Source organism: Syngnathus typhle, linkage group LG5 (genome assembly GCF_033458585.1).
Source record: "Syngnathus typhle isolate RoL2023-S1 ecotype Sweden linkage group LG5, RoL_Styp_1.0, whole genome shotgun sequence".
Lineage (NCBI taxonomy): Eukaryota > Metazoa > Chordata > Actinopteri > Syngnathiformes > Syngnathidae > Syngnathus > Syngnathus typhle.
In genome coordinates, this window is record NC_083742.1 from 9,497,204 (window position 1) to 9,513,448 (window position 16,245).

The following is a 16,245-nucleotide window of genomic DNA, read 5'->3' on the forward strand; positions in this document are numbered from 1 at the left end:
TGGATCGAAGGGGCATGTTGAATCGGGTTAAAGGCTGCAACGGCGGGGTCAAGTTACACGCACTCCTGCATCCAAGTCAGGTTGGGTCTCTGCAGGAACTTTTTAATACCTATCCCCGCCCCCGTTTGGAGCGTAGAGCACACGCTCTCCACGGGTGCCGCACAAGTGAGCCTCTCCACATTTAGCTCCAAACTTTACGCACGGATGTGCTCCTCTGGACCTATTTCACACCGCATTTGGAGGCATTTTCTACTCAAGTGTATTGCCCATTTAAAATAGTCACGCCTGCTCTTTTATACGCCTGCTCATTTTTTTACATTTTTTTTAAACTTTAAACAACATTTTACCTGCTGACGCGTCTCATTCCTGCAGACGGATGCGGTAGAATACAAAAAGATGAAGTGTGTCTTGATAACTTGCCTGGTCCTGGTGCTATGCAGCGTGCACAGGCTCCGGGCATCCCCGGCTTTGGAGGAAGGCGACGGGTCGGATGACAGCGCCTCGACCCTGGCCTTTGTGTTCGATGTGACCGGATCCATGTACGACGACCTTAAGCAGGTGATCGATGGCGCCTCGCGGATCCTGGAAAAGACCCTCAACCGAAGGACCAGACCCATCAAAAACTTTGTTCTGGTTCCGTTCCATGATCCAGGTATACTGTCAATTGGATTAAATGCACGTTTTAGTAAATGATTTGTTAGTATCTGTTTGCATAAATAAATATGTAAACTATAAACTACTTTTTTGCATGAATAAATATGTAAAATACAACCTACTTCTTTATATCTAACTCATATGTTTTGGGGTTACATACACGAAACAACAGCAAGTTAAACTGATAGACGCCATAAATTTGGATCGCATGGACGGAAAAGTGCAATATTGTGGTTATATGTGGTATTTTACCTTTTAATATAATAACCACATATTTGAAACACAGTCCCAGTAAAAACATCTCCATCATAACAATATGCTATTATCATTTTATTTCAATCGTTCAAATTGTTATAATATTAATAATAATGAATAATGAAATTTGAATAATGTGGTTTTACTCAAAACTGCCACTCACACTGATGTAAATGGCAAAAATAGCTGTTGGATACGTAAGCGATCAAATGTTACTTTCTGTGGGTAATGCTTGACAACAGATCAGTTAAGAATTCAAACTGAACCGATAGTTGGGGCAGGTAAGGCTGTGATTGCTCCTTCCCTGTGGAAATAGCTGGGGCTTGAAAATAACTAGTCCTCTAATGGGGGAGGGTGTACAGCCCTGATGAGAAGCATATGCTGTCTGCCTGTGTGTAATTACCCCAATCACCCTCCTCAGCCTGCCACCCCTCCACCATCCTCCAGAGAAAACGTTCAGCCCCTCAGTGCACCCAGCATGAGTTGGTAGTGGTAGGGGGAGAGGGGAAAGTTCAGGTGGTATACCTCCTCACACATTTTGTATTGGTGAATGTGACCTTTCTAAAGATTCAGGATTGTTAAAAAGCTGTGGTAGCTGTGCTGTTGTGCTGTTCGGCCTTGATGGGTGATCAGGAGGAACACACAATTATTGTCGAGAACAAAAATCAATGCAATAGGTGAAGTAGCGTCTATAAGGCATGGTGCAAAGAATCACTACTGTGCGTAACAGTGACTCTGGTTACTGTGGCGAGGAGGCGGCATATGTAAAGTGAAAGGTGACATGGGGAACAGATTTTTTCTCCACATGGATCCTGCGTCGGCTCATCCACCTCACAGCGCTGAATGAGGTGATCACATTGAGTATGATGATGGTGGGTGCTCCAGACATATCACTGACTCCAACTGAATTGATTCGTTCTATTTTCAAATCAAACCGTCCTCGAATTGCTTCGCACTTCATGTATTGAAAACTGTATCAAATCAAATCTCTTTTGAGGAGCAAGGTCTATACTTGGCTAAGTTTTCAAGGAACCACATCAAGCACCTTTGGGATCAATTCTTAAAGAGTCAGTACGTCATAGCTGCAAATGAGAAAACAGCTCTACTTTCCCCCCAAAAACCTCACCCCAAACTGCATTTCTGTTGGGTATACAGAAGCTTGATGGTCTACCTTTTCATCCATGCAGACATTGGTCCAGTGTCCATCACCACTGACCCTACAAAGTTCCAGAAGGATCTTCAAGAGCTGTTTGTTCAGGTGGGAACAGAACGCATGGAGCGATTATTGCACCATTAATATACCACAATATTATCTCAGGCTTTATGTGAGTGTATGTGGACTTTGTTGGAATAGGGTCAATATAAGGCAGTGCAAACAGTAGTTTAATCCCTGAAGATTGGAAACTGGGTAACTCAGGAATGTCAATTTCAAGGGAGAATCTTCTGTTATTTGTAATTTGGATAGAAACCAAAATCTGATGGCCGTAGTAGTATAATTTCTACACAGATTCATCAATTGGAATTTGTATTCATTATGCCCTGACTTGAAATTGTATAGAAGAAATCTGAATAAGTAATCAGGTCCAGTGGTATTTAAAGAAGCACATGATTGTGACTCCAACCTACACAGGGTGGTGGTGACTGCCCTGAGATGAGTGTTGGAGCCATTAAGAAAGCCTTGGAGGTTTCTCTTCCTGGATCCTTCATTTATGTCTTCACCGACGCTCGAGCCAAAGACTACCGCCTGAAAAGAGATGTTCTCCAGCTGGTGCAACTCCGTCAGTCTCAGGTAAACATGAACAACCTTACATGATTGGGGAATGACCAATTCTGTATCGTAACGTTTAGTTCATGTCATCGTTTTATCAACAAGACAAAAAAAAAGATTTAGTGTGCGAGCTTCTGGGCACAGGAAACAAGTTCAGTGAATGTTTTAACCAACAGAAACGGGATGACTTCCAAATTGCTCCTTTTCCACGGCACAACAACAAGGCTGTACCTGCTACTGCTGCGCCCTTGCATTGCCAAAAGTTAAAACCACTGTTTCTAGTACCAACCAGGTTTCTACCCTGCTAAAAAGAAACATAAATTAGCATGATATTGTTGCGTTTTCTTGCTGGTGACACTTGCAGGACAAGCAGCAAAAGTAATTTTGTACTGTACAGGTACGGGGGTATACAGTCACCGAATCAATGTTTAAACCCAAATCAAATAAAAAAGTCCACATCAACTGAAGTACCACTGTGTGTATATGTCCTGAAAAGGACAAGTTGTAATACAATGGCATGAGAAAGACTTGAATTCCAATGAAGAGAACTGTATTAAAGTCTGCATGACAAAAGGTGTCAGCATCACTTTGGAAGCAAATGAAGAAAGGTGTCAAAAAGTCATTGCGGGACAAAAGTAACTCATCTCTTTTGTCTTGTTGCCAGGTGGTTTTTGTGCTGACTGGGGACTGTGGTGATCGCTCTCAGCCTGGCTACAAGGCCTACGAGGAGATTGCAGCCATGTCCTCAGGCCAGATCTTTCACCTGGACAAGCAGCAGGTCAATGAGGTGAGAGCATGACAAAGAAGGCTTCGATGTCAGTCCATTTCCAGAATGAATGTCTAATCGGATAGTCAACCTTAATGCGCCTTACCAGAGACAGGAGCAGAATTTAGGGGCGCTTTTCCCCTAATCAGTCAAGCATACAGAACATTGCAATTAGCAATTTAACAAAACAGCAGTCTTTAATCATAATGGGTAAAATGAGCTTGAAGACCCACAACACATTTTAAAAACATGAACATTTGAAAATGCTTCTTGCAAAAAACACTTTCACTTTTTTCACCCTGTACATTGTACCTCTAAACACACATACAATTAGGACTCAAAATTTACAATTGTCATTAAATAATTAACAAGACACCTCCTAGGCAGATGTAAAAGAAGACCGTCTTTCCTCAACTAGACACACATCCTGCCTGTCAACACGGCGCACGGCTGGGCACTGCTGAACCGGAGCCAACAGCTCTGTGTTCTGCTGGCCTACTGAACCCGTGAACTCAAACACATCTGTGTTGGGTAGGGTGGATGTTGGTGCTGTTGGGATGTACGTCTGCTTTCTGTCAAGTTATGCATGCTTGTATGCAAACATGCAGGCCTGTGTGGGACCACTTCCTTCTCACTCAATAACCCTGCCAAAAGAGAAGTTCCTGTATGTCAGATTGATTTATTCTGTTATGTTTTCTGTGTATTTTAAGGTATAGGAGACTAAATTCACTACACACCTCAACCCCACGTAGCTTTGGCTAAAATTAACATCGTGACATGCTTTAATTCCATGTACGTAAACACTTGAGATTTCAAGCCCCGTTGTTAACCGGTCTTGGGTCACATGCATTTAGCCAATTAGTACAAATTGTTTAAGCCTCTCACCCGAGTTATGGTAGCACAAACATCAATACCCTGAACAGCCTTTTAATAAAGTCTGGCCAAATAAAATATTCTGTATGGAGTCTCAGTCTATGGTCTCCATGGAGGGAGAGTGTAGAGCAAACAATCTTATATTACTCCCTAATCCCAGGATATGATCTGTCACGGTTCATCCAACAGCTGCCCGATGGGGTTTGTGTTGGCTCTTCTCACAACAGCTCATTGTCAGCGCTGCCTTTTACATTCTTTACGGTACCGTAATTTGACTGGTCATCAATAATAACTTGCATAACATACATAACCCATTAAAGTGCAGTACAGGTCAAATCACATTGTGGAACACTTCAAAGTGATAAAATTATCAGTGGTAGACTTGAGCATTATTGGTGTGAAATAAAGACAGTGGCCTTAAAGCACAACGTAACAAATATATACATATTTTTTTGTGCATGATCGAGCCAGTCGTATGTTTTATTTTTTTACTCTGTTTTACCGATACACTTTGCGCGTTTAAAAGGTGAATACAATCGCGCTGATGCTTTTCTCATTAGGTTGATGCGGAGGAATTCAAGCATCTCGATTGCTTGTTTGCCATAAAATGAAACCAAGATAATATTTATCCTCAGGTCATCTTTTTGAATGTGTAAAACAAAGACTGCCTCACTGGAAAAGCAGGTGGACTCACATAAATGGTCTTGGCAGGTATTTTGCAGCTCAATTAGTAGTCTGGAGTGGTCCATCTGGGACTGATTCGCTCTAACAATCTTGATTTGAAGTGGGTCAGCTTCTTGCAAATTCTCCTGAGTGTGGTTTGTAGGCCGTTTCAAATACAAAATTGACCCTTGCCCAACAAGAGGTCTGCAGTCAAGCTGTCGTGGTCGAACACCTGCGGCGCCAATTGTACTCTTGACATTTTTCAAGGTCGGGTGATATACCTGTGCAATGGAGTCCCGGCAGTTAGTTTAGCCCATCTGTCATGCTTCTATGAATAGCATATGGAGTCTTTGCAAGACCCCTGCAAAACTGAGACACCTTAGATGATGTTTCAAAGCACTTTTGATCCTTTGCATCCCCACAAGCTGCAACAGGGTGTAAGTGCACAGCTCAGCATGCCTTAGTTGAGCACTGTTGCATGGACAGTCACACTCCCTCCACTTGTTTTTATCCGTGATGTGAGGGCAACTTCACGTACACTTGTGCTCTATTGTAGAGGCAATAGACACCATTCAGGGCCAGATGTAGGTCATCTCTTAGCAGTTTCCTGCTCTGCAGGTGATGACTGCACATATGGCAGACATTACAGACGTCGTAAAATATCGAGAGGAACCAGCTGCTGTCAGCAATAGATAGACCTCATAGACACAATCGTGTAGGCCTGATGATTATGGTATTAAAGATTTCCTTTTTTTCCAATTTCTTTTTATTTATTTTTTATAAATGTCTAAAAATGTGTTGTGGTTGGCTCCTTGTCAAAGGGTCCACTGCATTTCTTTCCTTACAGATGCAGAATGACCACAATGCCTCACTATGCATGGTCAAAATAAATACTGTACAGCAGTTGCTGGTTAAGCCTTTGGAAGGTGAAGGACAGTGGGTCCATTGTGGCAATGAGACTGTGAAATGTCAGCATTATTAATATCATTTTATTGCTGCTCCTGTTTTCATGTATCATAAAACAAAAGGAAACTGTAGTTAAATTGTAATTCTATAGTCTAAGATGTTTTTCTGGGGGACAACAAACGGCTGCCGTGATGTCTGCTTTTGCAATTGAATGTATTCGAGCCATCGCACACCGTTTTAGACCTCTTTGAGCCAATTTGAAACAAAATAAAAATAACATGTTCGGCAGACAAATGGGAAATGCCTGTCTAGTAGTGATTGAGTAAAAACGGGTGGTTTTGTGAAACACTTAAACGACTGCTTCCTATGCTGAAGTACGAACGTCATGATTCATAAAAGTTGTGATGAAGGAGACACTCTGCCGGGAATAAAAATTTGAAAATGTTTAGGTTATCACTTTGACAGTTGAGTTCTTTAAAAGAAAACATCTGAGGAATACAATTGTGATGATGAAGAAGAAAAGTCCAAAGACAGAAAGCAGACCGCTGCTTGGGCAGGGAACAGACTCTCTCGGGAAGGTCATGGTCACGTCCTTCCTGCTTTTATCCTCTAGAGAGGGGAATCTTTCCAGATAAAGTTTGACAGACCCCAGGTTCATCAAATGCGCCAGGTTAAAATGTCGTCTTTTTACCGCGTTTTTCTATGCTTGCTAGGTATTGATGTGGGTCGAGGAGACTATTCAGGCCATGAAGGTCCATCTACTGTCCTCAAACCATGACAGTGCCCAGGAGAATCTTTGGGAAGTGCCCTTTGACCCTAGCCTCCGCGAGGTCACTGTGTCACTCAGTGGGCCTGCTCCACAAATTGAGCTCAAAGATCCCCTTGGTATAGAACATAACAGTTCTACCTAAACAGTGCGGAATGTGTCGACAAGCATTGAAGAGCTAAAATTGAAGTTTCTATTCCATCCAGGCCACGTAGTAGGTCCTGAGCAGGGTCTGAAAGAGCTTCTGAATATTCCTAACTCTGCTCGTGTTGTCAACCTGAAGTTTCCCAGGCCCGGAGCATGGAACTTGAAGGTACCACTCTTGGAAGCATTTATTATTATTGTGTTTTGTCTTATGATAACAGGCTCATACTTTTGCTTTTATCCTAAAGGTTAGCTGCACTGGCCGTCATACCCTGAGGGTCACGGGAGTCAGCAATCTGGACTTCCGGGCTGGCTTTTCAAGTTTACCTGTTAAAGAGTTTAACCACACTAGGGAGAGGCCAATCACAGGTGCTGCTGATGTTTCTGTTAGCTATTCATCTGCCTAAAAGCACTCAGGGAAATGACTCTTTGATGGATTTGTGTACTTTTCAGGACTGCCAGCATATGTTTTGCTGAAATGCACAGGCCTGAAGCCTCCAGGTCATCTGAGTCACGTAGAACTAATGTCTGGCTCGGGACGTTCCCTGCGCACCATTCAGGTGCCTCTGCCCTCTGACCTTGGCCAGCAAGGGCTGTGGAGTATCCCAGAGATACGCACCCCTTCCCAGAGTTTCTTCATCAAGGCAACGGGCAGAGACGAGGAGGGCTATCGCTTCCAGCGACTGTCCAGTGTCTCATACACCAACATAGTTCCAGGTGAGACTCGAGCTCCTTTCAGACATGTCTTCTTAGTTATGCTGTTAAAGTTCTCACACCTCATCAATATCCTTTGTGGCCTTTAACCTTTATTTCATTCTTTGTGTAGCTCCCCCAGCTGTCAACATGCCTGATGTGGTGAACGGTATCTACATGCACCCTGCTACGATTCGCTGTTCTGTGGAGAGCGACATACCTTACAGGCTAAGATTTACCAGAAGTGGAAGGGCACTTGGGGCGGAGAAGTTCTTCCAGTAACATTTCTTTTATAACTTCTGAGAATTTGTTACATTTTCAATTCCAAACTTTCTGCACTTCTAATAATATAATTTTCTCAATCACACATATTCTTGGCAGTGAGCATGCTTGGAATTGCTTAGTGTTATCGGCTCATGTGCCACAAAGATCGAGATCACAGAGTGTCTACTCACTTGTCTTGATCAATTAATAATATTTCCATGCGCATCAAGGTCAATGCTCTGGTTTGAGTTACCCGAGATTTACTTGTGGTGAAAATTCCAGTGTGTTCTTGAGATTCGAAGTGAATGTGATGTGAAATAAGATCCGGTTGCTCCTGTCATGTTCAGTCACTCAACCAAGCTTGTCTTTGTACCAGGAAATCTGCCACTGCATCATGGGAGATTGACCATGCTTCAGCTGAGGATGAGGGCTTCTATGAGTGCATAGCACAGAGTGGTGCAGGTCAAGGACATGCCTTAACCCAGCTGAGTGTTAGAGGTATTGCACGACGCTAAGTACATAAAAGATCTTTCTACAGTCAGTTCAGTTGGGCCAACCGTGGTTTGTAACTTTAAACTGTGGTTTGGCTAACATTCCTACGATTTACAGGCAAATCACTGACGCCTATAGTGTAACATAGTTTGATCATTTAATTAAAAGAAGAGTTATGTGATATGATGCAGTACAGTGATGCTTGGAGGTTGACATTTGGCCGGGAGTAGTATTTCAAACAGAACTTTTTAGTTACAGTCCAATGTGGTTGACTGACTTTATTTGGCTTTAAACTGATGCTGTGGTTAAACCTTGTGACTGTCTGTCATGATTAACTTACTGTAAGTTAACAAGCAGCTGCATGAAGACTGTGGCGGAACAAGACAAAAATTTGAGTTGTCTATAAAAAAAGAATCGGCTTTACTTTTCTCTACAGCCTGTCAGCTAAGATATTTTCATTTCATTTTTTGTTTTTCAGTTATACCAACAATATAAAAGTCTGCACAATATGGATCTTACCATGCCTTATAAGATATAATGGTTTAGAAAAAATTCTACCTGAGTGTATCATGTAGCTTGTCACCACCTCTGCTAAATTTTATATACATTTTGCTAAATGAATTCCAATATGACTAAATATATCACTTTATTCCAAATTATTATTATTAATATTATTGTTTGTATTACTATTATTATTATTCCTATTAAAACCGGATGTAATAGAGTAAAAAGGGTAGATTCAAAATTAGTGCAAAAAAAAACCTTACAAATGTTATAAATAGAAAATGACCAGTGTAATGATTGACCTATGCCTTGCCTCCAATTTAAGTGGATTGGTAGTGAGATGTCAGTCAGTAATGCTGAAACAATTTCTGAGACTTTGCAAAATGAGAGTGCAATTTAAGAATCTATCTACAATTCCTCTATTATTGTGCACTTATGGTGAAGCTTTTAAATGTTGGTCTTGTCTCTTACAAAATAGAGCCTGCTCCTGTACTCAAGCCAGCAGTCAATGTGACTTCCTTAGTGGGAAGCGTGGCTGTGTTGTCCTGTAAGGTAGAGGGCTCCATGCGCTACAACCTGACCTGGATCCGAGCAGGTCGCACCATCCGAGCTCATTCGGGGAGGGTGAGGCTGCTGTCCAACTCGTCCCTTCAGGTTAGCAGCGTGAAGATTCAGGATGCTGGGGATTACCACTGTGTGGCCTCAAATGCCCACGGAGACAACAGAATCACTGTATGGCTCTTCGTCCCAGGTACGGCACGAACACACTCCAGTAGGCATCTGTTTAACTACTTAACACACTGGGCCTCCTGGTTCCTGTCATCTGGTTTCCATTACAGCGTGAGCCATCCTACAGTCGGGTTGAGCCTCAACCTTGTCAGAAAACGTTTCTCATGACGCATGTTAAAATTTGTGTTTTCTATTGTAGCATGACCTCTGACTCTCCTGATGAATTTCACAAACAGCAGTTTCACTGCTGGGTTGAATTCTTTACTGATGTTTAGTTTGAATAATAAATGATATAATGTCAACAAGGTCCCAAGTAACTCAGCTTTCTTTGGATCATTGGACTGCAGAGGCACCTTCTGTGGTACTTCACCCCCAGAGCCAGGTCTTTTCCCGAGGGGATGAAATCCGCCTCGTCTGCTCAACATCCGGCTCTCCCCCTCCTCTGCTCTTTTGGAGTCATGGAAACACGTTCCTTGCTAATCGGCCGAGGTAAGAGGACTCTCAACCCACTCAACACCTCCGGCACAAAGGACTCATTACATTCCACTCTAGCTACAACAGAAATTGCCACATCCTGTTTGAATCATTGTTCTGGTATAAAGATTGTTTTGCCAAATGCTGTTTATGCGCTTATTGAGGCACAGGAGAAACACAAATTCTTTGCACTAATGTTTGTTTTTTAGTACATCTGCACATGTAATCAGTGCAAGACCGCTTTGTGAATTCTTCCAATTACCTGATGCAGGTTGAGTCTACACGAGCGAGGAGTTGTGACCATAACAGGGGCTGTCCCAGAGGATGCTGGGAATTACACATGTCTGGCAAGCAACGTGGCTGGGACTGCCTCGCAGTCTGTCTTTCTTACTTACGCAGGTATCTAATTATATCTTCCGTCTGTTACTACGAATAATTCCCCCACTGCGTTTTCGATTCTAAGAATTATTTTAATCATGCTTCTCAAGCAGATTATTTTAGCATTGTCTCACATAAAATGATACTGTCCTTGTTTTACCCGCATTTATTGTGTTAAATTTTGAATTTCACTCATGGCTATCAGATGTCGCAAAGAAACCACACCACTGACTTGCCATTACTGTTTCTCAATGTCTGTTTTTTTGACAATATTGATCCGACAAGGCAGTGAGAGCATCGTAAATTGCATAACTCATGTATGTGGCTGTGTTGACATCGATATTCATTGCAGTGAACTCTCCATCGTTTTACAACAGTGTAGATTGCAGAACTTTTGGGACTTTTGATTATTGGCCGACTGTTTATCTGCTTTTTTGTTTTTTATGTGTTGCTTGATAAGGAATCTATTTCAAATTGTGTTGACTTCAGGGAGATATTTATTTGGATGATCAGTTTATCACTATCAGAGATGTGTGTGACCTTGGGAACGCCCTGTACTTTTTGTTTTTGTTTCAAAAAAAAAAAAAGGATGAATGAAAGTTTAACATTTACAACAGAATAACATTTATTTTCATTTTAGAAAAATGTATTTCCTTAATTTAAAACAGATACTTTTACCACTGTTGGTGAACAGGGCTCTCTTATGGTATGCACAATAATTGAATAATGAAGCAAGCTTACAGTAACATTTCTGTAACGTTCAGTTGTCTGCAAGTTTATGAAGGTTACCAATGTGATTTGAGATTGAACGAGGGAGTCAAGGGGTTGGGAGAACCAAAGCAGAGCCAGAGGTAGAGAGAAGTACTTTGGAGACATGTGGGCTGATCAAGCGGGCGGGGGGGAAAACTCCATCCGCACGGTGTGTGCTTTGTGACCAAGTGCTGGTCCGCTAAAAAACAAGAAGCAAAACAGCAAATCTAAATCTTGCTCTTTTCCTTCAGAGGTGCCTATCATAACAGTGGTGCAGCAGGTCCTACTTGTAGCTGTTGGGGATGATGCTACTCTGGAGTGTCAGGCCAGTGGAACGCCCACTCCTCTTGTCCATTGGTTTAAAGGTACCACTCAGTATAACCCGCTTTAATACATCGAAATGCCAAAGACAAATTGGAGCTCAAGTTCATTGTGTATTTCCAGGGAAACTTGAGGTGGGCTCCGCCCCCTTTGTTCAGCAAGATGTCCACCGTGGGACCCTGCACATTGGAGGAGTACAGGAAGTAGATGCTGGTCAATACAGCTGTGTGGCCAGCAGTCCTGCTGGGACCTCATCTGGCACAGTCACTCTGCAGGTTGGAGGTAAGACCAGATTGCCTAAGTCAAGTCAATTACAAGGAAATGGATCTCTTACCACTCATCGCACCACAGTGGGACCTTTGTTCTCTGAGGCACCGGTTGACATGGCGGCTAATGTAGGGGAAAACATCACCCTTCCCTGTGTGGCTCGAGGTTTCCCGCAACCAACTGTGTCTTGGTACACTCAAGATGGCAGACACATTCTCCCAAGGACAGACAATCACAGCAGAAAAAGGCAACTGGAGAATGGATTCCTTCTGATTGAGAGTGAGTTACCCATGATGCATTGACCCGATCCTGAGCTTTGGTCTGCATCCTTTAAAGAACTTGACGATTCCCTTGAACTGGCCTGTCAAATATTGTACAAGCTATTCGTCAGCAAACAAAACAAAATATCATTGACAGTAGAGTAATCCTTGTCAATGGCATGTCGTGACTATTTTTTAGTAACCTGCATTCATTTAAGGTGTTTAAGTTGAGCTGAATCACATGTTCATCTCCCAGCAAGACTGAGTAGGACGTGTTTGTCACCAAGCTGACAGCACAGCCAAACCATCAATCTTGTTCGTTTCTATTTTTAACTCCTAATTACAGCCCAGTAAGATAAGATAAGATAAGATAAGATCACTTGTTATTGACGTGCTGACATAATTTATATTGTTTCTGCTCTTGATGCTGAGGATGCTCCGTTGCTAGGTTTGAAGCATCTTTCATGTTCAAATTTACGACAGGTATCTGGCTGGATGATGAAGGGCTCTACACCTGTGAAGCCCAAAACCAGTTTGGAACCATTAAAGCTGAGGCCAGAGTTAGTGTCACTGGACTGGGTAGGCTTATTTTGTTTGTGACTGAGCAATTGTTTTTACTGTATACCTACAAAGTGCAAATGCTTGAACTCATTTCCATTCAACAATTACAATTGCAGAGCCCCCACTCTTAGCTCAAGGTGCCCCCGTCATTACCACTGGCATCGGGCAGTCCCTGAGTATCCCATGTATGCTGCTGGATGGAATACCACTCCCAGAGAGACAGTGGTCACGAAATGGGAAACATGTAAGATATAATTGTGAAAAAAGGATTACTGTGTCCAGTACCATAAGTCTTTATTGTGTGACATCTGTGTTTGTTACTCCGCCAAGGTTCAGTTGAACGGGAGAATGTTTGTGAGGAGTGATGGTAGTTTGTACATTGAAAGAGCTGTCCCAGAGGATTCTGGCACGTATGTTTGCACAGCAGTGAACGTAGCAGGCTCAATGAACATCACAGTGAGCTTGGAGGTCCATGGTAAGTCGTCTTCCGCTTTCACACCCTCTTCTTGCACTTGAGAAGATTTGAAGGCAAGTCATTACAGAAACAACTGTAATTCAGGGGACTGACCACCTGCTGCCGTCACTGTGAGAGGCTTCAATTTGTTACATGCTTTGAGCAGTGGGGTCATTTTGCTCATAAGAGGATAATGACAGACAAGACAGATTATGGTTCATCAGTTTGTAATGAATAAATGCCTGGAGTGCCGATAGAGTTGGCCTTCTAAGGCCGCTGAGATTTGTGAGGCCCAAGCAAATAGTCAGCTGTGCTTTGTGACCTACTTTCTTTTGCTTCTTCACAGTGCCCCCAGAGATCAACGGTGGCCCCTACCGCTACATAGCTAACGAAGGTCTAGCCATCACATTATCATGTGAGACCAGTGGGGTTCCTAAGCCGGTTGTGGTCTGGTCCAAGGTGGGAGTTTGATGTTTTCTGTTATTCTGGTGGCATGTCTTCCTGACTTTGATTCACACGTCCCTTGCTAGCCTTTCTGATCAAAATAAAACATCATAGTGCCTGGAGATAGGAATTCAGCACCGGCCTGCTGACTTTCTACCTACAATATATTTAACCAAAGCGCTCAATTAAACGTAATTGGTAAGGTGAGCTCAAGGAGTCACCCATAGTATTTGTCAGTCATGTATTTTTGCAGCATTTTGCAGAGAGTTATTCAATCTTGTTCTGTGAGAACATTGACCGTATTTTGTTAATTGCTTGACCATGTTGCACTGCATGAACTTTGAAGTAAGCCACTCTTTGCCATTCAATGAATTATTCACAAACTCCCTACAGTTGACTGGGAATTTGTCCAGCACTTCTGCCTTTTGCCTTAAGTCTGCTAGAGTTTATTCAGTCACTGGCCTTGAACAGGATAAGCCATATAGAAAAGGATGGAACAAATGGATGACATATTCCCAACATATCAAATAGCAATTTATTGCTGTAGGTTTCCTTCTTTCATTGCCAAGTTCTCGTTCATATGACATTCTTTAACTACATTCGACTAAATCTTATCAATTGTATTTTATTATTTAAGTGTTTTGATCACTGTGGCGTGTGTGGCTAGCACATTTGCCTCACAGTCAACGTTTCTGAGTCTAAAACTCATCTTGGACCCTTTTGAATGGAGTATACACGTTTTCCCTGAGTTGAGATTCAACCCAGAATGAGATTCAACGCTTTGGCCGTGAGGCAGATATACTACCACTTGTTCGACCATGCTGCACACACGTTGGTGCAATATAATTTAACATCTGCGCACACGTGTTGGGACAATATAATTGTTGCAATGCACAGTCAAGTATTCCCACAATATCGACTCTCACAATTCTCGTGTGAAATCCTAATCAAGAAAACATTTGTTTATGCTGCTCTTGGAAATGACTTTTATGGTTCTCTTTGCACCCATGTCTGCAATGCCTTCAGCTCTATGCTTTTTGGTTACAACTGTTATTATTTTATTACAAACAGCTTTCAAGTGTGTTCAACATAAAGGCTGTGTTAAACTATAAATGTCACATCAGGGATTTGAGCCAGATTTCTTCTTGTTCTTTCCTAAACAATTTTTTCACGGCGCTACTCAGTAAAATATATGACGGTGTCTCAGTTTGTCATGTGTGGAGGAGAGCCATAGTGGTTTTAACACTTGCTGTTTTTTGCTTCAGGGAAGGCAACCTCTGCCTCGTGACAGCTCCTCGCTTCAAGCTGACCCCAACGGATACCTCCACATCCCTCACCCCACCACTGACGATGCAGGAATCTACATCTGTACCGCCACTAGTTCTGTGGGTTACGCTAGTCGAGAAATCCAGCTCAGTGTCAACAGTAAGGCAAATAAACCCCGACACAGCAGTTTACCCGAAGTATCACTCACAGTTTCCCTTTTTCTAGCAATACCCAAGATAATGGGTGTGAGTGACCATGACAACATAGTAAAAGTGGCTGCAGAGGTGGGAACAGAGGTAATTCTACCTTGTGAGGCCCAAGGGAGTCCGACACCACTGGTCACGTGGAACAGAAATGGCCAACCCATCCCCCCTGTCACAGCAGGGTAAGTGGAAGGCTTTTTACATCACTGTGGCAACAATGTCATGCGTGGTGAAAGATAAAGGTGCTCACCGTGCCTTACGTCTGATCTACGCCTGGGGGCCCGTCTGTGTGTCGGCTTGACTTGCTAGCTAAATTGAGGTGGAACATCTGGTCCTGCGTGGCTCACAGTCATGTGTGGCCAGACCAGCGGGCCAACTCAATTCACAGATATAGGACAGACCCTCCTACTAAATGGGCCAAGAGGAGGATGACGAGGGAGCCGAAAGCCGCAGTGGTGACACAAATGCAGAGTGGCTTCTCTGAAGGAAGGAAATGTGGGTGGTAGTGTGGGGGGATGCCGGGAAGAAGGAGACACAAGCCCTGTCTGCCTGAAGATGGGAATCCCTGGGGTGGATTAGCAATAAAACATGCTGACTCTTTACTAGTTCTGTCTGATGAGTATAACATGTCTGTGTGAACAACCCCCACACGGGCCCATGCTCTGCAAACAGAGCCACTTCAGACATGTGCAGGCTGTACAGTACAGAAGAAGCAAGCAGGGTGCTGATTGTTGCGTCATGTCAATTAGTGGGTCGGGTAGATTTCCATCCATCCAATGTGAATGGTGAAGACACAACTCTTGCGGTCTGGTGTTTAAAGACCTGACACTTCACAAGTTAATCTTTGTATCAGACAATGTACACTAATGTGGGCACTGATGGATGGGCGAGAGCGAATAGGCAATCTTATCCTATGTGCTTAAGCTTGCGTAACCCCGAAAAGCAACATTTTGCTCAAAGCACCGTCCCTTGGCGCCTCAAATGTCACTGCTTTTCATCACGCACTTGGAGGACTTGGGTTAACTGTGATAAGCCACAGCATGGAGTAACAAGCCATTTTTGCTTTCCACTGAAATAAACACTTTATTGTTGTAATTCAGTTGCCTAGCAAAAACACTTATCTACCATGACTGGGAGAGGTCTGTTTACATTTGTGTGTATTTTGCATTTATACAACTCTACTTTGATGCTGTTCAGATGAACACAAACTCTTTTCAAGTTACTAAGCAGCATTTCACTCCCTTGAAACATTAAACAGCTGGGCATGTTTTAGCTACGAAGCATACTTTATGTTGGTCTCTTGACAGGCGAACTAATGGCTACATTGGCATCAGTTCTTCTTGAGAAGATGTCCCAGTGATGTACGTCTAGCATCACGGTCAGACCTTTC

General features: G+C 42.9%; 1 protein-coding gene across 1 annotated transcript in view; it reads left to right on the top strand.

Moving 5' to 3' along the window:
* Window positions 1-180: 180 nt before the first annotated feature.
* hmcn2 (hemicentin 2) overlaps window positions 181-16,245 on the top strand; it is a 40,993-nt gene continuing 24,928 nt past the window's right edge. The window contains exons 1-22 of the mRNA XM_061278993.1: window positions 181-652; window positions 2,097-2,167; window positions 2,540-2,698; window positions 3,342-3,464; window positions 6,599-6,770; window positions 6,858-6,964; window positions 7,044-7,164; window positions 7,249-7,512; window positions 7,622-7,766; window positions 8,129-8,250; window positions 9,227-9,499; window positions 9,825-9,966; window positions 10,223-10,350; window positions 11,331-11,444; window positions 11,524-11,682; window positions 11,752-11,946; window positions 12,411-12,506; window positions 12,605-12,732; window positions 12,819-12,963; window positions 13,289-13,401; window positions 14,652-14,811; window positions 14,878-15,037. Of these exons, the coding sequence (XP_061134977.1) occupies window positions 397-652; window positions 2,097-2,167; window positions 2,540-2,698; window positions 3,342-3,464; window positions 6,599-6,770; window positions 6,858-6,964; window positions 7,044-7,164; window positions 7,249-7,512; window positions 7,622-7,766; window positions 8,129-8,250; window positions 9,227-9,499; window positions 9,825-9,966; window positions 10,223-10,350; window positions 11,331-11,444; window positions 11,524-11,682; window positions 11,752-11,946; window positions 12,411-12,506; window positions 12,605-12,732; window positions 12,819-12,963; window positions 13,289-13,401; window positions 14,652-14,811; window positions 14,878-15,037 (3,353 nt within the window). The 5' untranslated portion in view covers window positions 181-396. The remainder of the gene's footprint in view (window positions 653-2,096; window positions 2,168-2,539; window positions 2,699-3,341; window positions 3,465-6,598; window positions 6,771-6,857; window positions 6,965-7,043; window positions 7,165-7,248; window positions 7,513-7,621; window positions 7,767-8,128; window positions 8,251-9,226; window positions 9,500-9,824; window positions 9,967-10,222; window positions 10,351-11,330; window positions 11,445-11,523; window positions 11,683-11,751; window positions 11,947-12,410; window positions 12,507-12,604; window positions 12,733-12,818; window positions 12,964-13,288; window positions 13,402-14,651; window positions 14,812-14,877; window positions 15,038-16,245) is intronic.